Raw genomic sequence first — 26,965 nt, forward strand, 5'->3', positions numbered from 1 at the left:
ATGGAAAAATATCTTCTTTGCAGAGATGCTGCACTAAGCTGCACAATTGGATTAGAAATCACTTGGTCATCAAGTCTTCTCTTATCAGGATGTTATATCTCATATTGTTTGTAGACAGTGCTGGTGCTGAAGCTCTAGGAACCTGCGTCCTCTAGCCCCAGTCAGGCAAGTACTGAAGGACATGCTGAGCTTTAAACGTGCAGGCAGTCCCATTTAAAACAATGGGATGAGTCCTGTGCTCACTCAAACATAAGCTGAATGCCTAAATAGTTTCAGGTCAGAGATCTCCATACTACCGGGGATCCAGATAGAGTGATCACCAACTTGAAGGACTGAAGCAGAAGAAACTTTCAAAATGGCCGTTATGAGCAATGAGAGTTTAATCTGATAAACCACAAACTTCATTTGCAAAATCTTTGATCCAAGCCAGTTTTACTGATCAACACTTGGGTAAAGAAAGTCAACAAACAAGCATCTGGAGAGTAAACAGGGCTTGGATTCCCATTCTCAAAGACAATTGGCTTAAAACAAAGGAAGGCAAGAAGAAAATAGGGGCTCAGAAATGAGGAGATTGGATACAAGAAAAAACAAACCACTGAGAGGAGACCAAGTAAGAGAAAAAAGCTGTATTTTGGGCATTGGGGACAATATGAAAAAGTCTGCGGGCAAACAGAAAATTTAAACAAGATGAGCGGGGGCAGGGGAAGAGGAAAAAGGCACAGAAAAGGAGAGCAGTTTTAAGTCAAAAAACTGTTGAGACTGGTGCAAAAGTCTTTTTCTAAATCAATCAAGAGTCTTCTCAGACTTTGTACTGTACGTATCTACTCTTGGTCTCTTTTTGGAAAATCAAGAAGTATGAGTGACCACAAAAATTATGACCACAAACTATCAAAGCCATTCTGTACTTTAATGTATTATCCCCAGTCTCAGTGAAGGGTGGTGTTGAAAGCAAGGAATGTGTTGTCTGAGAGTAATGACTGAAACATCTATAGCAGCTCTCCAAAACTCAAAAACAGAAGAGATGAAAACTTGTATATCCAATGCTATTCTGCACTAACTTATTTTGTGGACTTTTTAAGTCCAGGTCTGAAAAACAAGCAGCTTACATACCAGTGAACCACAAACGAGTAATATAGTGGATTTTCCATCATACGTTATAGTAAACAGATGCTCAGACATGCATGGCATTTCACTGGAGCACAACTGGACCTGTGCGCTAAGCATTTCAATGTAATGAATTTTCCAAACACATTCAGTGTTTTCTCTGGCTATTCTTAGCTTTTATTTCCCCAAGTAAAACCTAACTGAGGATTTTTTTCCGTGGCTGCCGTTCTATAACCTGTCCATCTCTTGTTGAAAAGCAAGATTGTATCTCACCCTGTACAGAAGTGTAGATATGGGAGGGTATTGACGCATGTTACCTGTATTAGTTCAGTGTGCTAGAAACAGCAATATGGGAACCAAAACCTGCCTTACCTTCCCCCCACAGCCTGGCTTTCATTCATCTTCATCGTGTTAGGACCTAAGGCTAATTCAGGTTGGAAGGGACCTCAGGAGATGTCTAGGCCCACCTCCTGCTCCAAGTAGGGTCGTCTCTGAAGTCAGGCCAGGTTGCTCAGAACATTATCCAGCTGCATCTTGAAAACCTCCAAAGATGGAAACTGCACAAGCTTTTTGGGCAACCTATTCTACTGCTTGACTGTCCTCATGTTTTTTCTTTTATCCATTCTGAAATTCTCTTGTTTTGACTTACATCCATTGCCTCTCATCCTCCCACCGTGCATAGGAGTGAAAACCCTGCATCTATCTTGTTGATGACCTCTTTATATGTACTTGTAGGTTGCTTTTAGGTTCCCCTGAAGCTGTTTTTTCTGTAGGCTGAACAAACCCAGCTCCCTCGGCCGTTCCTCACAGGGCAAGTGTTTCAGACCCCTGATCTTCTTGGTGGCCCATTGCCGAAATTGCTTCAGTTTGTCAATGTCTTTCCTGTGCTGGGGGAGGCGGCTGAAACTGGATGCAGCATGCTGGATGCGGTCTAAGAAGCACTGGGTAAAGAGGGATAATCACTCCCCGTGATCTCCTGGCTGTGCTCTTTTTGCTGCCAGGGTGCACTCATGCCCAATCGCCTCCCACCTGGAGCCCCCCGGTCCTTCTCAGCAGAGCCGAGTTCTTCTCTTTGCATGTTTTCTTGTTACACCTTCTGTGGCTCATCATGGAGATGTTGCTTTTCTTCACTGTCAAGGCTCTTCATAGCCTGTTCTCACCAGCAGTTCTTAGTCCTTATGCAGAAACTGGTGCCTGCATCAAACTGCACAGTGATTTCAGCATTTCTTCCTACTTGTGAAATCCCCATTTTTCATGGTTTAACTCCAGCCAGAAACTAAGTACCATGCAGCCACTCACTCACTCCACCTCCATCTCCCCAGAGGGATGGGGAGGTGAATCGGAAAGGAATGTAAAACTCAAGGGTTGAGATAAGAACAATTTAATAATTAAATAAGAGGAAAAAAACCACAAAGCAATAATTTAATAATAACAACAATTGTAACAAGGAGGATGGAGAAGGGGAGAGGAATAAAATCTGAAGGGAAGGGAGCAAAAACAAGTGATGTGCAATATCACAGTTAGAAATACAGTTGTTCACCACCCACTGACTGACCAATATCCAGCCAGTCCCTGAGTATCAACTGGGAGATCCCAGCCAACTCCCTCCAGTTTATATACTGAGCATGATGTTCTATCGTATGGAATATCCCTTTGGCCAATTCAGGTCAGCTGTCCTGGCTCTGCTCCCTCCCATGTTCTTGTGCCCCTCCAACCTCCCCACTGGCCAGACTTAAGAAACTGAAAAGCCCTTGACTTAGTATAAAGATTACCTAGCAACAACTAAAAACATCTGTTACCAAAATTATTCTCGCACCAAATCCAAAACACAGCATTGTACCAGCTACTAAGAAGAAAATCAACTCTATCCTAGCTGAAACAGGACACCATGTCAGCATTTTCAGTTTTCTCTGATACTGCTTCTCACACTGGGGAGGTGCTCTCTCTGATACCCGCTTCCCTGTTCTCTTTCAAGCCTCACCTTCATCAGCTCCCAATTATTTGTGATGCCTACCACAACAGCTGGCAGTACCTGTCTGAGGTGGTGAAGAGCTGAAAGACCTGTCTGTCATTTTTGTGAGTTTCATTCCATGGTTCCAGTAGACTTTACCTCCAGCCTTCACCTGCTTGTTGTCATTTGTCCTACAGTTAGTATCAGCTTTTAGGGGCAGGAACCATCACTGAACTCCACATTTTGATTCTCGATCTGTGGAACACTTAGTGTGCCAGAACCCAGGCCCATGACTAAGGCTGCACTGAGATGATATTACTGAAACTCTTGGTAAAAATAACCATGGATGGGGGATGTGATTTCCAGCAATCCAGCTGCTACCCTTTGAACTAATACCAATGATACAGGTTTTCACTCATACCCTGTTTCCATCCCTCCACACACCCAGTCTTACTAATAGCCTCCAGTTGAACCTGGACAAATCAGCAATAGTTTAATTCCTTTCTGCTTGTACTTGGAAAAAGGTCAATAGCCCTTTGTGCTTAGATTAGTTAGTGATATTTATCTTACATAATGTCTCCATCTGTTGTCTTCTGGAGCACCAAAGGATGAAGCAAATCCATGTCATCCATCTAGCAGCCACCTTGATAATAGTCAGATGTACAGAGGAGGCTATGATACTCATTAGCAAAACTATAGCTCTTTTCCTCCCCTTCACCTGTGTTCCTTGAAAATACTTAAATTCTAGGTTGTTTTCACAGTTCTAGAATATTTGAAAACTCTGATGTTCACCTCCATTAAGTTGTCACGTGCCAATAGCAGATTTGGTCTTGCTGGTGGTGACTTGTAGTAAAATAGCTGTTTGAGCTCTTCTTTCTGGACATTAAGAGATTTCTGCTTTGTACACAACTGTCCCGGTGGAATTTGTTTAGAGTGGGTGGAGTGTGTGTTTCTATGTATATGTATGTACAAAGAACAAACTATTGCATCCTTACTTTCAGTTTTCTATGCTAGCACACAGTTAAATCCCTAATAGAGTTTTTATGACATGGCAGATAATTCTAAAACCTGGATGATTTGCTCAAGTTCTTATCTATGTGGGAAGTCCAGGCTTTACTAACAAACCTAGAGAGTGCCACGAGGGCTTTTGGAAGCTGGCAATGTAAAATACCAGTGTTTCCACCTGGAAGATGTCATCTCTTTTGATTTCAGGTCAGTCACAGACAGCAGTTGAAACTTCTCTCTGTTTGAAGGATTTTGGTGGTTTTGTGACTGGTCTGTACCACTTATTCCCAGAGCCTTGGTTGTCACCAGCATCAGGATGAGAAGTTAATTTTTCTTCTTTCCCATGTACCCACGTACTGTTTTGCTCTGCTGTTCCAGTTGTACTGCAGCAGCTACTTTTGTGGCTACGCTGTGAGGTGGATCAGGGACCCTTTTTTCTCTGCAGTTCCTTAAAGCTATTGTCAGTTCCCTGATCTACTTCTCAGTGTTGCCCCATGCCCTCAGCAGAACCGAGGAGACAGCACTTCTCTTTTTGGAGGCAGGATAAACTCAGAAGTGACTGAGGAAGGATGGGAGGAAAAAACCTGAAGGTGGCTTTGCCGCTGGATCATGTGTCACAGCACTGTGGCCCGCATGCATAAGCAGCACAAGGGAAAGGTTATGGGTCGGTGAGGGAAGTGAGCAGCCAGGGTGGAAAGAGGAGCCTTTGCTAGCTGGGAGTCTTCTACCTTTTCCTTCCATGTATCTTGGACAACCAGAACCTCAGTCCTGGGGGAAAAAAGGAAGAAGCCCAGAAGTAACTGAAAGAAAATTCAGTGACTAGAGAAGAAAGGACAGAGTAACTTGAAGACATACAGCTGTTCTTGTTGAAAGTTTTTTGTGACTTTGATTCCATTAGTGGCATCTCAAGCAAAACACAACTGTGCAATGCTTGCGAGATCCAAAGGCCACTGAACCTGTAGATGTGTCCTGTGGATTTCAAATTGGACTCTCCATATCTTCCCAAACAGGTGTTTGCCATTGTCCTTCCATGCAATTAAGGTAAAAATATTTTCACATAAAAAAAAGGAATGTTACCTGTTCAAAAACAAATGAAAGGGTCAAGATAACTTCTTTTTTTTTTTAAGTGTCTCTCTGTAGTCTTAAAAGTTGGAATGAAATAACAGAAACCCAGCCTCTCACGAATCTTCAGGAGTGATAATATTCACAGCACATCCCACAAAAGGCTTTGGTACAAGCGAAAGAAAAACCAGTAGTGCCTCAAGACTGTCCATCTCAGGTGTGGCTGAATTTCGAGCATGTTACTGGTTTAAAGAATGACAGGTGAATATGTAGAGAATGCGGTACGCCCAGCAGGTTTATCATCAATACAAGTGAAAGAGATTCCTAACAACTGGAAACAGGGACGTCCTTCCAATTTGTTTTTAAACAAAAAGGAGCAACTGTAGCCTTGACTGAATTTTGAGCTCACCCCAACATGATGAAAATAAAGGAATTTCCAGTCAGGAATGCTGCTGCAATATACAGTTATATTTAAGTAGAATCATTTTGCTGCTAGTGTCTTTTTTTTTGTAGGCAAAAGTCAATGCAACCTAGTCAAAGTACACCAGATACCATTTAAATGATTACTTAGCAAAAACTGCAATAAGCTTCAAAAAGCATGTGTTACTGTGCTTTCCTCTGATCTCTAAACCTCATATACTGGTTGAGGCTCTTTAAAACAAATAGCTCACAAATGAGTAATTCTGCTGCTGAATATATCAACCAATCTTTATTGCATCCCAAATGATGAAGTATAATGGTTATACAAAGCGTTTAAATAAGCCGTGGAGCAATTTCCAGCGGTGATATATATGCTGAAACCACATTAAATTAATATTAGGTGAAGGAGTAAAACTGGAAATCTAAAACAACAATAGATTTTGTATTGGTTATGTGAAGCCACAAGAACCAGCTGGTGGTGGTTTCAGCAGGAATCCACAGATGTTGAGAGCTCTGTCTTACTGTCTCTACAAAAGTATGTAGCTAGTTAAGGAGGGTAACCCTTACACTTTTGCCAATATTTTTTTCCAATATCGGTTCAATTACAGTGTGGTGAATAGAATTCTGGCTGGGAGGGGATAGTACAGTAACTATCCTGACTTTAGTCTTTGGCCCTGACCTGAGAAGTGACTCAAATTTTACTACTCAATGATTGTGGTTTCCATGCAGTTTACAGTTGTAGTTGTCTTGTGCCTCCTGCCTCAGTATGTCTTCTCCAACACTGTTCTAGGGTGGAAAGTTCATCAGGACAGGGGCTGTCTTTTTGTGCTCCATCTACCTAGTGGGACCCTGGTTTCTGACTGGCAGTCCTAGGTAATTATCACAGTCTGAATAGCTGCATGCCTACAGCAGAGTTAAATGCATCTTTGTGAGTGTACATTATGCATTTTATGTAAGAATAAACTCCCGTTTCAAATGTGCCTAAGCAACTTGCTATGCAAGTGTGTGTCTTCGGAGATACAGGTATGTGTCAGTATGCATACGCAACCACAGCAATATAAAGGGGGTGGGGGGTGGGGAGAGATCTTGAAACCAATAGGAAATATGCTCTAGTTCTTTTTAACCAGTTTTGGATAAAAGGATGGGGTTTATCATAAGTGAATTTACTTGATAGCTGTTTTAACATTTGTACCTATGTTTTACACACAAAAGATACATCTTGCAAAGTGTTTTTGGTAAAGTGGTCCCTAAAAATCATACCTAAACTCCTACAGTCATCATTTGCATCGTGATTAGCCATTGCAGCTCAGCTGTAGAGTGTCCCTAGGAAATGAGGGCTGGGGAGAACAGTCTGAGTACATGTGTGCATATGTGTGAACATGAGCACCTTTTGAAGTACATGGTGTTAATAAAAAACCCTGATTTGCAGCTACCCCTTCTCTGATCAGAATATGAATTAGGCTACAGAGAATAGCTGAACAGCAGAAGGCACAGTTGGGAAGAACCATCTTATTCTTATCATACCCATCCTCAATTTCCCTCATCTTGCTAGTGTGAGACACACACAGACCATAGTAGTGACAGCCTAAAACAAAATGTGACAAGTAATTCTTTGGGGTGCATATGCTGCAGAGGATTTGGTTTTGCAATTTTCTAAAAACTAATAATAGGAAGAAATCACCTCTTTTGACAATTGCTTGCATCCTGCTCACATGTTAAATTCAGTTTGCATAATTATTCGTACGTGTAACCTGTCATCCTGAATCACCAACAGTGAACCCATTTTCTGATTCTTGTAAAATAAGGAAAGGCATTAAAGAAATATCTGTTCTGCACAAGGATTCTGCTTGTGGAGGTTTAAGTGTTCTTTACATTTTGTCATTCCATACTTAAATGCTTAGTGTACTTTTTGTGCTTCATCTGTTCTCGGCTTATTGGGTTCTCTGTAGTTTTCCATTTCTAAGTGTTGTTACTCTTTAACAAGTGTATAGCTTTAGGAATGCTCAGGGTCTGCCTGAAAGGAAAAATCAAAGTCTTTTCTCCCTCTTCTGAGTATTGGACAAGTAAGTAGAGCCTTTCTTTTCTGTTTCTCTTTAGCTTACCTACTGTTCTTTAAATTTAGGTACTGTTTTTACCTTGCTACACTACCCTGGTGTTTCATTATTTGTTTTACACTTTGGGGTTATGATTTATATAATATAGTACTTAAAGGGGAAAAAAGTGAAGTTTACTCTAGAAAGTAAAGTACTGGATTTCACGAAGAATCACTGCAACTCAGGCAGTTTCCCCAAGTGAAGAAGGAAACCCAGCAATTTAAAGTGGCACTGGAGAGCATGAAGACTGTTTCAAAACCACCAGAAATCTGCTTAGGTAAATTGCTGTACATGGCAGTTGGGATCTTTTCATTTCCTAGGGAGCACAGACTTTCATGATGCACTATCTAAGTAGCATTTGCCAGATGATACAGATTAGCTCATAAGTCCAAGAAGCGTAGAAATATGAGGACATTCCTTTGTAGCACAGCAATGTCCAGGTCATTATGAGCAGTTGTACTTGGCCAAGAAATATGAAGCATCATTGCTGTTGTCTTGGAAATCTCTATGCTTTTTAGGAGGGAGAAAGAAAAAAATAAATACAGCTTGTTAGGCAGGATGAAGAACACTTTCAGGTGTTGCGTGTGTCTGTAAGATTTGTGATGCCAGCTTATTTTGGCTTTAGTCATATTCAGGTGTTCTGGAGATTCTGCTATTTAAACAATAACTCTTTGGAATGGTGGATTTAATGAGCAGAAAAGGAAATACAATCAACAGTACTTTATATGAGATTTTTTTGTCTAAGCTGAAATAAAATGTTGGGTGCAATTTGTTTCCATTGTTATGCTATGTATTTGGAAGAAATACATCTTCATATTGCTGCAGTCTCTTTCCACATACTTGCATTCTTTATTTTAATATAAATCTTTTATATGAATTGTTGATGTGTGCAGTATTTTACCCAACTGAGCTATTTATCTTGGCATTATTATTAAGCATAATGAGAAAAACCATACAAACCAAACCGTAAAGGAGGAGGAAACCTGACTTCTGAGGATGGCAGACACTGAGTGCCTGCAGCAACCAGTGCCTTCTGCAGGAATTGCAGGTGCTCAGCACCGCTCAAGAAGAAATTCTCAGTATTTGCTGAGAAGTTGGTTTTCTGCTGTGACTTATACCGGTTTATTGCCTGTTCCTTGCAGGCATGGTAGATATTTTTTAGAAAAGTGCATGATTGGTAGACGCAGTCTGTTTGTTGATGGTTTGTTTTTTGAGGTCTGTGTCTTCTCTGCCTTTTTTACCCCTGCTACAAATAAACCTGACAGAGTGATTCTGCCTGTGGGGTGGGAGATTTGGATAGGAATGACAGACAGAATATGGACAGCCCGTGCAAAACGCCGTCCTAAGTGTTGGTTATTAGGTTTAGTGTGAGAATCCCCTTTACTTACCATTTTGGTGATTCCAAATCACTGGATTCCTTCCCCAGGACACAAGCTTGCTTGTTTTTTATAGAGAACACCAAAACATAATAAACGGATGCCCCATTCATTCCCCTTTGTGTCACAATGGTTCTCTGGTAGCAACTGCTCAGATGGAAAAGTAATACCAGAAAAAGCATTTCTTGGCTTTTAGGTGTTTTCCAGTGATACATGTGTGTTTGAAATGGGAGGAGATTAGCACCATGAAACTAGCTAGCTCAGTAAGCCATTGACTGGGAGCTTGGGGAAGAAGCATGAGGAGAACGTGTGTTTTTCCACAGTAGACCTGGAACTGCTATAGGAACATGTCAGGCTAATCTCTTCTGTACACTGGTGCTTTCAAAAGAAGATTTTATGAAGCTGAGATACGGGAGCGAGTAGTAGAGAGACATCACTTTTGGTGGTTCTCTCTGTGAGTCCTGTTTGTTCAGTGGGAATGAGAAAATATTTTTGACTAGTCAAGCACAGAGCAGAATCAACGTGTGTGTGTGTGTTGGTGAGTCCAGTCAGCTGCACTGTCTGTAGGCAAATCTTCCTTGTGGCCAGTGGTGGCTTTTGCCTGGGCTCTCATCCCAAATGAAAGAGCAGGGCTGGGACCAGGGCTCCTAAACACAGCTTGGACATCAAACATTTCTGTCAGCCGTGACAAATTAAAACCTCTAGGAATGGAAAGGAACCAGGCTGGTTAGGAAGTACAACTGGAGGAAAAACAGGGATGGCTGTGGGAATGTTTGGGCAATCCTTCCCATTCCCCCAGCCCTAGAGCCCCAGAAGGCTTGCATAGTACTGCTGCCATGCCTAAGAGGAGTTGTATCTAAGGCAGCGTAGACCGAGTTCTCTTCCGTAGCTCAGCATCTTTATGCTGTTCTTCATACTTGCTTTAAAATGAGAAATCACTAACTAGAAGAAGAAAGGAGATTTGGTTTGGTAATATTGTCATTACCACAACGCCACAAAAGAAGCAATTTTCTTAGAGAAAAGACCTATGCTATACCTAACTATCCAGCTCAAGTATGCTGTCTCCCATGATGGCAAACAGCAAGTGCACAAACAGCAGAGCAGGTATGGTAACAGTGTGATCCCTCTCTACTTCTGCTGATCCTGCTTAAAGCCATAAGCAAGCTGCTGAACCAAAAATGCGGTTGGATTGCTCTGTTTGGTAGTGACTAGAGGATCTGTCCACCATGAATTTGTTCAGTTCCTTCTGGTTCCATGTAACAGATCCTTAGTTATAGTATTGTCCTGATTTTGGCTGGGATAGAGTTGATTTTCTTCCTAGTTTTGGGTTTAGTGTGAGACTGATGTGGAGAACACACTGATGTTTTAGTTGTTGCTGAGCAGTGCTTACCCCAAGTCGAGGTCTTTCCAGGTTCCCATGCTCTGCCAGTGAGAAGGTGCACAACCTGGGAGGGACCAGAGCCAGGGCAGCTGGCCCGAACTAGCCCAAGGGGTATTCCATACCACAGAACATCGTGCTCAGTATATAAACTGGGGGGCAGTAGGCAGAGAGCCACTTGAGGACCAGCTGGGCATCAGTCAGCGAGTGGTGAACAATTGTATTGTGCATCACTTGTTTCTTCTGGGTTTTAGTCCTCCTTTGTTTTTTGTTATCTCCCTTTTCATTGTTGTTATTATTGTTGTTGTTATTGTTATTATTATTTACTTTTTTCTCGTTCTTCTTCCCATCCCACTGGAGGGGAAGGGGTGGTGAATGAGCGAGAGTATGCGTGGTGCTGAGTTGCCGGCTGGGGTTAAACCATGACGGTCCTTTTTGGCACCCAACATAGGATTGATTTAACCCCAGCTGGCAGCTCAGCACCACGCAGCCACTCGCTCACCCCCCTACAGTGGGATGGGGGAGAGGATTGTAAAGGTAAGAGATAAAGACAGTTTAATTGATAAAGCAAAGCAAACCACGGAATTCACTCACCACTGCCCGTGGGCAGGCGGGTGTTCGGCCATCCCCAGGGAAGTATTGCTCCATCATGTGTAACAGTTACTTGGGAAGACAAACGCCATCACTCCGAACATACTCCACTCCCCTTTTCTAAGCTTCTACTTTATACGCTGGGCATCATGTGGTCTGGAATACCCCTTTGGTCAGCTGGGGTCAGCTGTCCCAGCCGTGTCCCCTCCCCACTCCTCCTGCCCCCCAGCCTGCTCGCTGGTGGGGTGGGGTGAGGGGCAGCAAAGGCCTTGGCTCCGTGTCAGCGCTGCTCTGCAACAGCGAAAACATCCCTGTGTTACCAACACTGTTCCCAGCACAAATCCAAAGCATAGCCCCATACTAGCCACTGTGAGGAAAATTAACTCTATCCCAGCCAAAGCCAGCACAGGTATGCAGAGTGTGGCAAAAATGCACCTTTAGTTCATTTGAAACCTGATGTCTCCCTTGCTCTCCCTGCACTTTTCCCGTTGTTTCTGTGAGAAATAAGGAAGGGCGTTTCCCTTCCCACATTGAATTAATTTTGAAGGCATTTGGGTCATTCGAAGGCACTCATGTGATATTCAAACTGAGGACAGAGCATTCTCACTCATGAGCAAAGAAAATCTCTTCCACTCGGAGTCTTCCATGTACAAGCAGAGTGCCTGAAATCCAGGGAGCACATGATGTTCCCGTAGACCCAGGGTGTTCTCTGTACCTGTATGTGAGCTTGCAGAGGTGGAGGGCTGTGTTGTGGGGAGCAAGCTGCCGTCCAAAAAGGGCTGATTATACTCGTGTGTTCATTCCTGGAGAAGCTTGGAGCACCACTGGAGGCTGACGCCCTTCTGCCATTCCCCACAGGAGGACAGAGCAGTGCATCAATCCCAGACTGGTCCATTTGCTTTGGTTTTAAGAACTTAATCCCAGAACATATGCGTATATCTGCTTATCAGACTTTATGGAAGTTCTCTGTTGAAATTTCTCCATTTTCTCCTTTGGATATATATATGTGTGTGTGTGTATACTTGTACGAATATGTAGAACTTACTATATATAACTAAGAAAAAAATTGACTTGGTGAAGGGAATGGTAGAAAACATCATAATGCAACATTGTGACTGCGAATTTCAAGCCATGACAGCCAAGAAATTCAAAATTATGTTTCCTGCAGCAACTGTGATTTGTCTATGCTGATCGTAAGTATGAAAATGTAAATCTAGAAGCATACACACTAATAAAGGAAACTTCATTATGTGCAAGGGGGCTAAGTTGCAGTTGTAAATTTGCAAATTTGAATTTCATGCCTGTTACGTGTTTAAATTTTGTATGATAACACTGAATTAATGTAGTTTCACCATGGAATATATTAAGAAAGGCTTAGCTACTACAGCACTGTAGCTTTCATTTCAATGAGAATATGACGTTGCATTAAAACTGTATAGTTTATGTACATATTTCTCCCAAACATGGGCAATGCAGGACTGTTAAAACTTGACAGCCACGATGCTGCTAAATCTCATATTTTTCTGACATAGGCTGGTGATGGCAGTAAAGCGTGGCTGGCTTTTTGGCTGCTATGGAGTTGCTAACCCAGTTTTTAGTACATGTCATCGTTAACCTTGTATTTGTGTCACTGTTGTCAAAATACAAGTACAGCTTTTTTCTCCGCTGTGTTTGTCGCTCATTTGTTGTGTCCCCCCCATCTGCAGCTGGCAGCAGGGAGGGAACTGAGGCAACAGCCAGAGCACAAAACTTCTGTCCACTTGGCATGTTACACTCATGGTTACTGCATCTGAGAAAATGTATGGTTGGGGTTTTTTCCTAATGCCAAATATTTGTGGAAAGTGCCGAGGTTCATCTCATTTTTTGGGACTCTGGGCTAAAGATACTGGTTGGCCTTGTGCTGGTTTATTCGCTGGCACTGGCTGTGCATTATCCCCAACTAGTTTTCCTCTGGAGATGGGTGCTTCTGCCACGTATTGTATTTTCTTTCCTGTGCAGCTGTGTGGTTTCTGGATCAAGGCTAGCTGGTGATCCTTTGCTCTGTGTGGATGAACAGAGACTATTCTTACAGTTACCACTTGATTCCTGCTGCCAAGGTGTGCAGAGTAGTGCCCTGGTGTGGCAGTGTATGCAGAGACCAAGTATCTGCTGTTTTATGCTGACAGATGAGTTGGTGGAACTTGTTTAGGACAGCTGTCTCCCAATGCCTCAAGCTGCTGCAATACTTCAACATATTTTAGCATAAAACACTGAGAGGAGCAATTTTCAGCTGGCCACAGCAGGCTGTGAACTGCAGTCATGGAGGAACAGGAACATGTTTGTTTTATTATGTTTGGTTTATCATGTTTATGGATGTGATTACTGCAGGGGCAATAATCTTGGACAGGAGGGTAGAGAAGAGGGCTGGGGATGAGCAATGCCCTATACTGTCACAAACCCATGTAGAAAAGTCACAGCCCTGAGCTTTCAGTGATGTTCCCCTCGGACGCATCTAGGTATGGACAAGGTAGGCTGGCAGAGCAGGATACAGCACTGGTGTCCGGCTACTCATTTCTACAATAAAATTAGCATCCTGAGAGAGAAAAGCTTGTAATTTTAGTGAGCACTTGGCTTTGTTACTAACCAGAGAAAGAAATGTGACTAATGACTAGTAAACATGTATCATTGAGGGTGGACCATTATAAGCTTCCATTTTATTATTTAAAAAAATGGTAGTAATGTAGTGCTCCTAAATGCTTTCACCTTGGATGATTGAAAAGTGCAGTGTCATTATTTGCAATATTCCGTACAACGCGGGCTCACTGGAGTCGTATAGATAGTGTAATCGCTGGGAAAGCACTCCTGTTTTCCTAGGCTGTTGAAAAATGTCAAAGATAGTGCACTGCAGTGTTTGAAATGGAAAGTAAACAGAACATTTAAAGTGGCACTGTAGTGACAAAGATCTGATGGGACCAAAGAAGTGACGCAGAGTTGTCTGTGCGTCGGCAGTGCTGTCTGCCAGGCCTGGCCAGCACTTTGCTGCAGCATTCTGCAGGTGGGATCAGCTCTGCCTCTCCCTAAGCATCTTTTCACTTCCTCAAAAACCGAAGGGAGGTGCCCGGGCCGTGGAAGGAGGGACAGCGGGGCTTCCAGGCTTGGGCAGCATGCTAGGAGTCGGCCAACACACAGGCAGTGGAGCCAGCCGGTGTCCTGTTAACTTCTTGGAGCACAGTGCTGGAGCACGCCTAAGTTGTGAAGAGAACGTAGCTGGAAGTGGTGGCTGGAGGTGATAGTAGAGCAAAAAATGTAGTTGGAAGAACACATTGCTCTCAAGAGAACCCTTTAAAATGTCTGTAAGTTCATAAGGAAATGTTCTTCGGGGCTGCTGCCTTGAACTGGGAAAGGGATCAAAGTCCATGGGCTTTAGACAGCTCTGCTGTTAACGGGCAGGAGAGGCCAGGAAAGGAGGACAGTGATGGCAGTGGGGTCTGTTGGACCCCATGGTATGTATCTGCTGAGGTGCCTGAATACAAACTTAGTAACTTCATTCTGACCTGCCAGTTGGAGACTCTTGTCGTATCCTCTTCACGTTTTATGTGTAGCTAATGAATAATTATATAGCTTATATAGCTCTACCACAATCAGATCAATACATTGGAGAACAAGGAATTTTATCCTTATACTAACTTTAGTGTTGATACAATACTTACTGCAGTGATGTTGCAGCCAGGTGGTGAAGGGACAGTACAATATGGGATTATTGCCTTGCTTTTTACCCGAAAAGATTTTTCTGCATTATAAGGCTCTGAGAAAAAGTAGGTACCTAGAAATAAAAAAAGAAATGCTTATTGTTTTAAGCATTTCTCCTTCTAGTCTTTGTAACACACACAAGCATACACACAGGCATGCACACACAAAATTACGAGATTTCTGTGTCCAGGCTAGTAACACCATGGATTGAGTCAAAGAAACAATTTTCTTATAGACTCAATAATCCAAGAGGGCTGGGCCCTATAATTTATTACATCTTTGAGCAACTTTGCTCACATGGAATTTGATGACAGTGATAATGTAAGTCAGACTGTTCCAGGTGTACATCTCATTTTAAGTGGGAAAGAGAGTGCTGTTTTCATGTGCCTGACATAATCCTGCTGCTTTTGAAATTGATAGCAAATACTCACTCACTATGAGTTGTGGGTACTCTGCTTCTTTCAGGGTTTAGGATGTTACTGAGTTACTTGAACACGTAATTATTTTTCTTTAGTGTCCTTGTACCTGTGGGCATGAAAGTAGGCACCTGCCCAAATGGAGTGGTTGTGCTTAGGCTCATGCGCCACATCTTCTGGTTGAATAATTAAATGTTCTGAAGCTGGGAGTTCAGTGAGTTTTGGATTAGTCCCCGCAAGCTTTGAAGTGTGTTCAGGAGGTTGCTGAAATACGACAGTGGTAAAATAGTGGTAAACAGGGGTGAGGTGAGAATATAGGGGTCTACTGCAGGACTGTAACTTTATTTGTGCTAACACATGTATCAGGTTGTTGGCTGAGGAGTATCTCCAGCATTTGCAGCTGTGAATTTCGTGTAGCAGGGGAGATGTTTACATTTCATTCATTAGTGTTTTATCAGAAACTCGTGTGGTAGATTTATTGTGCAAGGTTTTTTTTAATTTGGTGTACAGAATATGAATTCATCTGACAAGTTCTTTAACAAGTTGGATAATCATTTGTGATTCACAATTTTATTCACTGGGGGGGTATTAATTTAAAACTTGCACTGTATTCCTTATCAGATATTTATTGACTGGTTTACACTGTACAGAACAGGATTTGAGTAAATCGGTGTGCTGTAAATTGCCCTTTTAACAGGTTTATTGCTTTAGCAGGTAATAATTTAGGATTTCACTGCTCCATCATAAAACATTCCCAGGCATGGAATACATTTTTGAGTGAGGCAATACACTGTATAGACCAAGGTGTACACATCAGCTGTCATATACATATAAGGAAAATAAGAAAAGATATTTTCTCCTGCAGGGCCTGGCAATCTTACGCAAAAGTACTTATTTCAACTTCAGTGTGTTAATGGAAGGCAAAAGTAAGAGATTGCATGACCCAGAGGGCCTGAAAGAAGAGCATTACCATTTTCTTTTCTTCAGAGTGGGAAAATATCTCAGAAAAGCAGAGATCTCAAACCCAGTGACTCCAGGGAAGTTTCACCAAAACTGAAAAATTAATAATTGTCTTGTTTTGTTTCTGTTTCTCTTCCTGTTTTTGCAAATAACGAGTTGCACTGTTCTGACACAAGATGAGGTCTTTCTGTCTGCAGCCAGGATGTCCCTTTATGTTTAAGAGTCCACTGGGGTACTTATGGAGTTAATAATTATGCTAATAGCAATACTTTTTTTGTTGTTGTAGATGTTTGGATGCCTATAAAAAACATTGGGAAGCGAACTAATCTGTATTTATAAGAAAACTGTTTTGTATTGTAACCTTTTAATAAGAAGGCACTTACTGATAAGACTTTCTTAGAAATTGGATAGTACCAATAATAAATATTGTGCTATATAAGAATGCTGTAAAATGCATACAAATTTTATACCTGAATGTATAAGAATTCTTGAATCTGTAAAAAATCTGAAAAATGCTTTTAAAAAGTACAATTTTACCCAGTGTATAATCATCTTGAAATGATCTCTTCCATTTAAACAGCTCCGATCCAAAAGTGTATTCAGGCTCATAAATGCTGGTTTTAGCAAACAAAACAAGTTTTTTCTTCTGAATGAATGAATCAGAGTGGTTATGAGGGGACCTTTAAAAGACATCTTGTAGTATAAAATCTTGCATCTCAGTTCTTTATGAGGTCAGTTTGCACTTCAAAAAGCATTTCAGAAAGCTTCTAAAATGTGTGCTCTGTGTGTTTCACAAGTTCCAAACAGTTATAGATATACCTACCAAGTCCAGCCACTTACAAAGGTATGTTTTTTAATTTTTTTAGCCACTCAGCAGATATCCACCTTTGATCAATGACATCTCCTTCTGGCTGCCTTCTGAGACATACTCGAAGAATGATTTCTATGATTTGGCTCGAACCATTGGTGGAGACGTGGTAGAAAAGGTTGTCCTAGTGGATGAATTTACCCATCCAAAGTAAGTACAACTTTTAACACATTGTTCCTGTGGCCAGAATATAAATATCTGCATTCTACATACCAAGAAATTTTTGATTCTTAGGCAGTTTGCACATTTCATTTTTTAGCTCCAAAACATTTTTACAACACTTTCAAGAATATTTTTACTTAAAAAAATCTTATATTTCAGTTTTGTACTACTACTGAGCTTCTGCTATTCAGACCACAACCCCAATATGCTGTGCTCAGTTAATCACAGCAGCTGTAAACAACTGTTTTCCTCAATGCGTCTGCCAGTGCATGACACTCTTTTCCATAACATGTCTGATGTTTTTGTCCTGCTCTTCACTGAGTGACTGGTGTTTGTCTTCTTGTTCTCTTACTTTCTTTTTCTAGTCCTGATTTACTAGTATACCTTTACTGTAAATGTCAGGGCTAATAATGATTTGTTGCAGAATAGTAGTGTTGGTGTTCAAGGGGCAGAAAAAAAAATCAACTTCATCCCTTTCTTTTTGACACTTATCTATGCTGTTGAACAATCCCTTGGGCTTCAAAATACTTTCTTATGGATATAGCCACACTGACATGACACCTGGTGCAGAGGTTACTTTTCCAAATGATACTATCATTTGTGTCAAAACCTGACAAGTATCAGCGGTTACATATGCACTGTTTTTCAATTTGTTGTTTCCAAATCAAAAAGTAAAAATGCTGCTGGCTACTGAATTTTCTGAAACTGGGGTTTAAAATAATTTCTCTTCTTTGAGACTTTTTTTTTTTTTTTTTGTACCAAAGAAAGGCAGGTAGTAAAACTAACTGCAGTGGTTCTTGAAGATGATAGGAGAATGCTTCATGTTGTGCTCCATCACGTATAGACAACTTTTCTTTGACCCTGTTCTTTTTAACTTGATGTGTGTCGCAGATCAGATGGATAGATTATTGTATGGCCTAGTTCATGGTCGTTCAATGGATTAATATTTATTAGGGTTTTTTTCCTTTTTGTGTGGTGTTATATGAGACTGTTCCTGGTGTGTGAAGAAACAGAAATGCCAATGGAGTTTGTGTGGGCATCTGAAAGCTTTGAGCAGTTAATTCTAGAGTGGTCCTCACATGCAAATCATGCGAAAGGATCTTAACCCTATACTCAAAACAATGTTTCCAGCAGGGGAATATAGGCTCGGATAAGATAATGAGTACTATTCATTGTAAAGAACAAGACTGTATCTTACAGAGAAATTCAAAAGCAAGTTTGTTGCAGGTATGGATAACTTCTTATTGTCACCTAGGCTGAACCATAGTATCAGTTAGGACAAGTGCATAGACATTGAAGGCTGCTCACACAGATCCTGCTGAAAATATATTTCATTGTCTTCTATCATAATGGTTCTGATACAGTACTATCAACATTTTTGATGAAAACTGAGATGTTAGACCCTTTTGGAACTGGTCCTTTCCATTCATGCATGTGGAATGTTTACTGTATGTATAATACCTCTGTGTTCATAGCCACTTTTTGTCTACATTCTTCCCGGTGATAACAGACATGCAATCATCTTTGTTGTTACATCTTCTCTTGGGGGAAAATTCTGTGTGTAGTGTAAGCAGCTGTTCCAAGGCTGAAGGTTTGGAGAAATCTGGTTCCCTGCTCCCTCAGACAGAGGCAGTATTACTCTGTGATTAATTTTGCAGTCCACTGGAGGAATCCGCATATACTGGGAGGGCCTCACCAGCAGCACAGCATCAGTCATGGCTCAGCTCAAGGGTCATGTTCCTCTTCTTTACTGAGAATATTATCTTCCATACTAGTAGAGTGATGAGGCAGGGACAGGATTCACTGCTCTGGATTTCTTACTGTGGTTTTTTTCCTCCTTTGATATGCTTTGACACATCCTGAACATATACCAGGGGGGACAGTTGTTCAGTACAAGATCATTTCTTCATCAGCAAGGAATACACCTCTGGTTCCCTTTGTGACTTCTGCAAATAGATAGAAAGGATGACTGCTCACTGAAAATTGCCACACAGATTAGGACTTTCCTTGCATTGTCCTCTAAAGCCATTAAACCCTCACTCAGGGGACCTCCAAGTACGTTTTGACACTACAAGGAGGAAACATTTCTCACCTTCATGTCTGAAGAATTTGGGTAGTAACACTAATGGATTGTTCATAAGTAATACTTTAGTCCTCTCAGTTTGTTCAACTGCAACAACAATGAAATAAATCTTTTTTAATGCCCCATTAAAAACCAGTAATTCCAAGGAGATGATCTACCTCATTAAAAAGAGTTGTAGATAAAGACTATAACATAATGGTTATTTCACCCTTTCATCTTAGAACAGGGTGTGGGCAGATATGCAACTTTTGGGGACAAATGACATAAGCCATGTAAGTTATTTTTTCTGTTCTCTACAGCCTTTGGAAGACTGACTGACTGAGAAGAGTGTTTTGCTTAGTCTTAATTCCAAGCTAATTGTCTTATTACAGAAACGATATAGTGGCTTTTTTAATTCAGTGTTGCAGAAAAGCCTCTAGACACATAAATTAACCTAAGAGATCCTCAGTGTTGCTATGGATCTGTATGTTACAGATCTAGACACTTATAATCATTATTTTGAATTATTAGTGAATCTTGTTGTGGAGGATAGAAGAGAAGTGTATAGGATAGGGAAGCCTGCAGTGCTGTCTTCAGTGTTATTTACTTACAAGCAGATGAGTAAGTTCATGCTTGTAATTAGTCACTTCCAGAATTTAAAATTCAGACTTTTTTAATCCTTTAAAAAATAGAAGTTTCATGAGGGATTAGGACATTTGGCATCTATTTTCCTTCTTAAACTACCATTATTAGTTATAGGACTATAAAGATTGGAAAATAGAAAATGCAATATAAATAAAACTAATTTAGAACACAGAAAGATGTCTTTTAATTAAGATCCTTTATAGAGGCTGTGTGATACTGTGTAGTTACCTTGCAGACTTTTCTGTGGTTCAGAAACCGTTCAAGGTTCCACTGGGCTTTGGACTGATAACCATGCTCCAGTACATTGCAATTACAGTGTATATTAGCAGTAAAAATGTATTCCTCTACAGGGAAAAGGAAAGGGGGAGAAAAAAGCATGAGACAAGTAATTGTTTAAACAAGGAAGAGATGTCTTGGAAAAAAACCAGTAAATCTTGATTATCTGCATTGTAAGGTGATAATGTTGAGATATCTTCCAGGAAAGCACAGGCAATTAAAAGATAGAGCAGGAAGGATTCTCATTGCTGAAAAGCACAAATTAAGGAGAATGCCAAGTTACTGTGCTAGGGTAATTAAGAACCATTCCAGCCTAAATGCATCTTAGGTAAACTTAACTAAAAAAGACACAGCACTGAGGTAAACTGAGTAATGTGCAGCATGTGAAGAAGGCTTTCCAGAAAATAAACTTTCTCGTTCAGTTTAGTCTGCAAAAATTTTATTTTCTTTTCCTTACAACTGAAACTAATTGTAATGGATGCCAGCCAAGTGAGGCTAGATCAATTGTAGAATGTTTCAAGCAGAGAGTTATTTCACACTGCAGTTGCATGTTGCTTTGAGATGGAGAAATAAGTATTCCCTGTTACAACTAATGTACTAGCAGTAGTTAGGACATGAAGACATTTCTTTGTTTACTTCTGTTGAATTTTGTCATTCCTGTAAATTCCTGTTCACCAGTGCAACAGGTAGACCTCACAGAGCAAAGAAATCCATGTGCTCTGATCCAAGCAGAGAACTGAGCTTTAGCAACTAAGTTGAGGTAGGTAGCTTTTGCATAAAGTGATTCTGGAAACCAGGATAACTGTAGGGATGCTCAGCAACAGTCCTCTAATCCACAAGAACTTCCTCCCTTTGCTTTCATCCAAGCAGTTCCAAACAGGTCTACCTGCTGCAAATACTCCTTTTGGGTCAAAAGTGTTGAACTAAAAGGAGCATGGACTTTTCACATGTCTGCCTCTCCACATTACAGAGTGTGCCTGCCAAGGTATCACATGAGAGGAGATGGCAGGTGGCTCTCAGCTGCCAAACAGCACTTGGGACCCTAGGCAGCCACCCCGGGGGTTTAGATCCACAGTCAAACTGGGAAATCTGGGAATAGGGGATCCCTGAATGAGAGAGGAACACGACCTGTGTGAGATATATGGCTCTTGCGTTCAGAATATGCATCTGGGGGAAGGAGGGAGAGTAGTACAAGAGGCTGAACGAGTCAGAGGATAATCCTGTCAGCTGTTGATACCTTCCCACTGCCCATAGTGTAAAAAGCCATCACAGACTTGTACAACTGAATGTGGATGGGAAAGTAAGGCCCGCTGTCACCTGGGTTTTCTGATATTCCTGGAATCTAAATGTTGTATCATGCTTGTCCTCATAACACAGTCAAGGTGTAACGTCATCCAAGATGAATAATGCAGAATGTGGCTGTAACACACTGGTTATTCAGGCATATAAAGAATAAATCAGCAGATGTGAAGAAAAAGTTGTGGCTTTGCTGAAATGCTAAGGAAACTGGATGAAACCTTGGTGGTTATGGCAAGAACAGGAGCAGGATGCCTGTCGGGCAAGTAGAATAGAGAAGAAATGTCCCTTTGCAGTAAGCAAAATGTTTTCCACTGTGTATCTTGTGGATTTAAGCTCTCTTTGCTTGATATGTTAACTGCAAACATTTAGATTTTCATACGTTTGGTTTGTGGAACATGTTTTTCTGCGTGTGGTCTGTAAAATCAGTCCTCTGTGAGTTGCCTTGAGTTGTCCTATTCTGTGTGATCCGTGCAACCAGCCACCGGAAGGCAGCGGCACTGTTTCTGATACCTGAATTATTTCTTCCAAATCCTTGGAGATCTTTAAGGACCTTTAAGCGTTACTGTGCAAATACATGATGAGTGAGGATTTGTGGCTGACATTTTTCCCTTTGGAACATTCTAGTGAACAAACATTTGCAAAAACAAAGAGAATGTTTTGGACTGTATTGATACTGAAAGGGGAAAAGAAAGTCAGGGGTGGGGGTGGGGTGGAGTGTTCCTTGCTTTTTGCAGTGGCTGATCAACTCTTCATATCTTTTACTCAACTTGTCTAAGCTGTCTAATCAATATGAATGACCTTCAAAAATTAAATCAGAAAGTGATCTCCTTTTCAGCGGTCAAGACTTCTTCAGTTTCAGAAAGGAAATGGGTTTCATAGGGGAAAAAGAAAGGCTGGCTGAACGGCAGTGGGAAGGTAGAAAGGTCTTTGCCCACTGAATAAGCAAATCAAAACTGCTGCCATGCACAGAATCCCAGTAAGAGCAATATCTTGTGTTTCTAAGACATTCAGATAAGTTTTACAACTGCACACACACGGAATTCCAGGGATGATAGTGAAAGCATACTGTAACAGAGAAAATACTGGCTGTTCACACATGGTAGAATACAGGGTAGAAGTGGCACAATACGTTTGTGACCTGAGGTGTCCCTGATCGAGAGGACAGACAGAAGAGTCCAGGAGTGAGTACCTGTCCCCTACAGTGCAGCATCACAAAGAGAATCCAGAAATGCTGAGACTGTTTATCTTTGCTTTGGGCAAGCCCTGTAAATGTGTTTGGTTTTTTTTCAGCTTAGCATGCCATGTGTCTTCTCCTAGGTACCTTGCATAATCCTGTCATGTGTGATGGCCTCACGTCCTCACTCTGAATAAGTATTTTCTGCATTTTGCAGAGAGGTTGTTTCTCTGCTGGTCTGGGACCTGATTTTTTAAAGTTTGATAATAAATACCTTTTTTGTTAGAAAGAGAAAGGAAGGAAGAGGATATGCTTCCACATCTTCCTTTGTAAGGAAGATACGTAGGTAGGCTGAGAAAAAGTATACAAAACTGTAATCAAGAAATGGACTGTGTCCTCAGTGGTACTTAAAAGGTAAATTTTTAATCAGAACAACTAAAAATACCCTGAAAAGGCAGTGTGGAGACAGTAAGGGGAGAAAAAATTGATTTGTTGCATTTTGACAGCTACGCTGTTAAAAATATAAGTGAGGACCACGTAGGAAAGGATTTATTCTTGCCTTTGAGTGAATTACTTGCACACTTCTGGGGTGAGATCTGCACATTTGTAACAGTCTGTTAAATAAGTGAGGGGAAATGTATTGGCTGCTGTGAAGGAGGGAGGGAGGGAGGTGCACAGTGGCGCCGTCTTTAGAGACTCTGGGAGTGCTCGGATGACCTGTGTCTCTTCTTTTCCAAACAGTAAAAGGAGCAGATCTGATAGCAAAGAGTCAGATCCTGTTGACTGCTGTGTTGTGTCAGTGCAGGCCCCTAGCTCCTTGTTAGGATATAGAAAAAACAGTGTAATAACATCTGTTTTGTTTTGGTTTTTACATTACAAAAGTGTAATAACCTTTTTATTGCCAGATTCGTTGCATTTTTCCTTATCTAGATGGAGATCAAATCAAATACTTTGAGGTCTGGTTTATTTATTGAAGCTGGTGTGGTTTTGTCTTCTGGAAAAGGTGAATTAAGCAGAATAATTCTGAAGCACTGCTTGCTGCTAGTATTAGCAAATTAAAACAATCAGTTCAGTCCCTGAACACCTTGTTGTTCTCAGCCTGAGCACTTTACAATTTGCTGAGGGGTTCTTTGAGATTACCTTTAACTGCTGAACTGGCAAAGTCCCAGCAATAGCTTCTCTGCAGAAGAAACAACCCAGATGTAGCTTGGTTGACAGTAGCTAGCAGAGGATCGGGTTCCGATTAATGAACTGTTTCTCCAGCTCTGGACTTTTTTCCTCTGGTTTGGTCAAATGAGTTTAACACTAGTATTTTTGCAATAGATTGACTGTTCATGGGAGGCTCTGTCAGTGGATGCTGGTTGACTTCTGAGCCTTTCTTCAGCTGTCATATTAGAGCATAACTGTATAGTGGCTAGTTAAAGCACAGTAGTACCCCTGCTCCCTCTTCTCTTTTCCTTCTTTTATCCAACCAGGAGCAGTGCCACCTGTTTCCTCTTATGAATGACAACCTTTTCTGTTGTTTCTTTTGGCTTACGGGCTTCAGTTTAGAAAACATACCTGTAATTGAGGTTGCTTGCTTTAGAGTGCATTTCACTCCTGGCGTGTGCATGTCAGGCATTCCCCAGTGCACCAGCCCAACCCAACGGCCAGTGGTGTTTGCTTGATTCACGGTCAGTGGGCCCCATCTGCTCTTTGGTTTCTTCCTCTTCCCTGCCTTCTCTCCTTTGAACAGCAGCTGTGTAGAAATAACAGCTCCAATTCTCACAGTGGCTCCTGCCTAGAGGTGGTCAGGGTCTTTCTGGCCAGATTCATTTAGACCAAAGGCTGGGCTGCCCAGGGAGATGTGCTTTAGGAAGACATATGGGATCTACACGTGTTCCACGAAAGCCCAGGTAATCTACCACCTGAGGGCTGAGACACTGAGGTTTTCATCCCAGCTGCCTAGAGGTTTAAAGGAGCCCAGATTTGGGCTCCATGTCTACAAGGTTGCCATGCTGATTGATACATGGCTCTAGGATGTCTTGCACTTCCCACTTTCTAGAAATCTGATGCCACGCTGTCCCCCACCACAACTGAGACTGTCGGAGATGAGTTTTCCCAGACATGCTGCACAGTAGCAGGGGCATTCACAGAGCACAGGGCAGCCATCTGCTAGTTTTTATTTTTGAGGAAATTAAACCAAGAAGCTTTTAATTCCTCCTTTTCCTCTGTAGCAAAAACATTCCAGATTTAAATTAATTATAGATAATTAATTGAGTAAATATGCACATATTTTTGTTTAAAAAAAGACTTTTCCAGATATCTTAAAAATTCTGAATTTCAACCAGCACTGTTCCAGCTTCGTTATAGTACCTACTGGGTGAATTCAGAGATAGCAAAAATGAGCATGCACTTTCGTAGCATAAGCCAGAAAGTGACATTGATATTCGATATGGAAGTAGATCTTTTCAGTGTAATATTTATTATGTATACATGTGTAGACTTGGAATCTGTCTGCATATTTTTGTTAAGCATCAGCTTCAAAGTTTTTTAAATGCTTGGCCTAGAGCTTTGGAATTCCAGTGTGGATTCAGATACCTAATTCCCTCTGATTGCTTTGAAAGTCTCCCAAATAGCAGTTCCCTACCCAAATCTAAGAGTTCATAGAGAACTATGAGAGAAGTCTATCTTGTAGGAACAGTGTGCCCTTGAACTCTTTAGCATCTGCTTGTGCTGGGCATTTCTTGCTTCACCAGCCAGAAAAATGGACTTGAGAAATACTAGTAAATGCCTTGACTTTGTTTGACAAAATAAGAAAAAGAAAAAAATATATAAAATTCAAATCCTTGCCTTATACAATAAAGTTTAAGTTCTGCGACTTACAGCTTTTTACACATTTTGTGACTGCCAGTTCAGACCTCTGATGCCAGTGTTTACTTGAAGACTGTCTGGTGGGGAAAAAAAAAAAAGAATAAACTGATTAGGAAAGGCAGACTCCACCTTCCCTCCTATCCTCAGTGTTCAGACAGGCACCATACAAATAGCTGTTCTTAATGGCTCGCTATTGAAGTCTGAGGTTTCCTTCAAACCACTGTATTCAAATCAATTGTGGGGTAGACAGTGTTCTGCTGTACTGTCCCTGGCTCTTCAGAGACTTCACCGAGAAAATAGTCTTCACTAACTGAAAATAATTTACTATTAATGAGCTTCAGTAGGAGTCCCATTATTCTTCTTTGGTGGGAGGCTGGTGGCTAACTCACAGGCTTGTGGGAGGATTGGTATTCGAGAAAGGAAAAAGATGAAGTAACCACAGGTTCCCATTAGAGGGTGGGGGGGAACATAGCCCTGAAGAGTGATGTATCACCAGTGATATTCCATAGGAAATGTAATCACCCTTCACGGGTAATGAGAAGAGGGGAAAACTTAAGTACGTGAGCCACACAGAAGACAAATGTCAACTCCCTTATGTATTCAGGCACATGCAGAGGATAGCGTTGCTGTATAGAAAAGGCATAGCTAAAGTCACAATGAATCATTTCTAAGAGGCTGCTCGGCTCAAGAGCTTAACCTTTCTTCATCATGTCAACCTGGAGTCAGCCATTCACCACCAGTTCTCAGATGCAGCCCAGAAATCTTCGCCACAATTCCCAAAGCACTTCAGGGGAGGCGTCACAGGAATTAGCACAGTGATTTATTGACAGGCAGCAGGCCGGTGAAAAATGGCTAAGGAGTCAGCTGCCACAGGAGGCACAGGGGATGGCAATGGGCTTGTGAGTGCTTCTGAATTCGGGGAAATCCTAGTGAATTGCTGTCCTTGTAGACCAGAGGTTGAGCTGACTACTGTGCAGAACTGTTTTTCATAGTATGTAATAGTGAGCGTATTAGAGTTTGAGAAGCTTTGCGATGGCGGTGAGTATGTCAGAGACAGAGTGAGAGCTTTTGTAATCACATCCGTTAGACGGTAAATACTGTGTTCTCTGAAGATCTTGAAATCAGTTTAATCTTGCAGTGCCCTTTGAAAGTGCTCTACTCAGCAGCTAGGGTGGAGGAAGAATTCACTATGTGTAAGAAGTGGAGTCCTTCTTTCACCTGGTGCTTTGTCCCTCTCTTTCTACTTCACATTGGAATGGTTTTCTCTGCCTGTGCCATTGCTTTGTCCCTGCCTGCTGCTGCCGAGGATGCTCATCACTCTGCACTGCTTTCTGCCTGAGGGTGGGATGCAATACCTCTTTTCTTGGTCTCTGACCCTGCCCATCCATTCTCCCCCAGTAATACCGTAACTGGCCATCCTACCTCAGCAGTCTGGGAAGTCAAAGTCAAGGTGGACCAGTCCTCTCAAGGCCACCAGTGACGGATGCCCACGCTGCAGGCTGGAAATCCCTGCAAGGGAATATGGGCAAGGGAGGGAGATT

General features: G+C 41.5%; 1 protein-coding gene across 5 annotated transcripts in view; it reads left to right on the plus strand.

The window, feature by feature from the left end:
* The window catches only part of FARS2 (phenylalanyl-tRNA synthetase 2, mitochondrial), a 249,509-nt gene that overhangs the window by 152,181 nt on the left and 70,363 nt on the right, over window positions 1–26,965 (plus strand). For all 5 annotated transcript variants that reach the window (XM_037381746.1, XM_037381745.1, XM_037381744.1 and 2 more), the window contains one exon: window positions 16,952–17,103. In XM_037381746.1, coding sequence (XP_037237643.1) covers window positions 16,952–17,103 — 152 coding nt within the window. The remainder of the gene's footprint in view (window positions 1–16,951; window positions 17,104–26,965) is intronic.

The sequence above is a fragment of the Falco rusticolus genome, chromosome 3, assembly GCF_015220075.1.
Source record: "Falco rusticolus isolate bFalRus1 chromosome 3, bFalRus1.pri, whole genome shotgun sequence".
Lineage (NCBI taxonomy): Eukaryota > Metazoa > Chordata > Aves > Falconiformes > Falconidae > Falco > Falco rusticolus.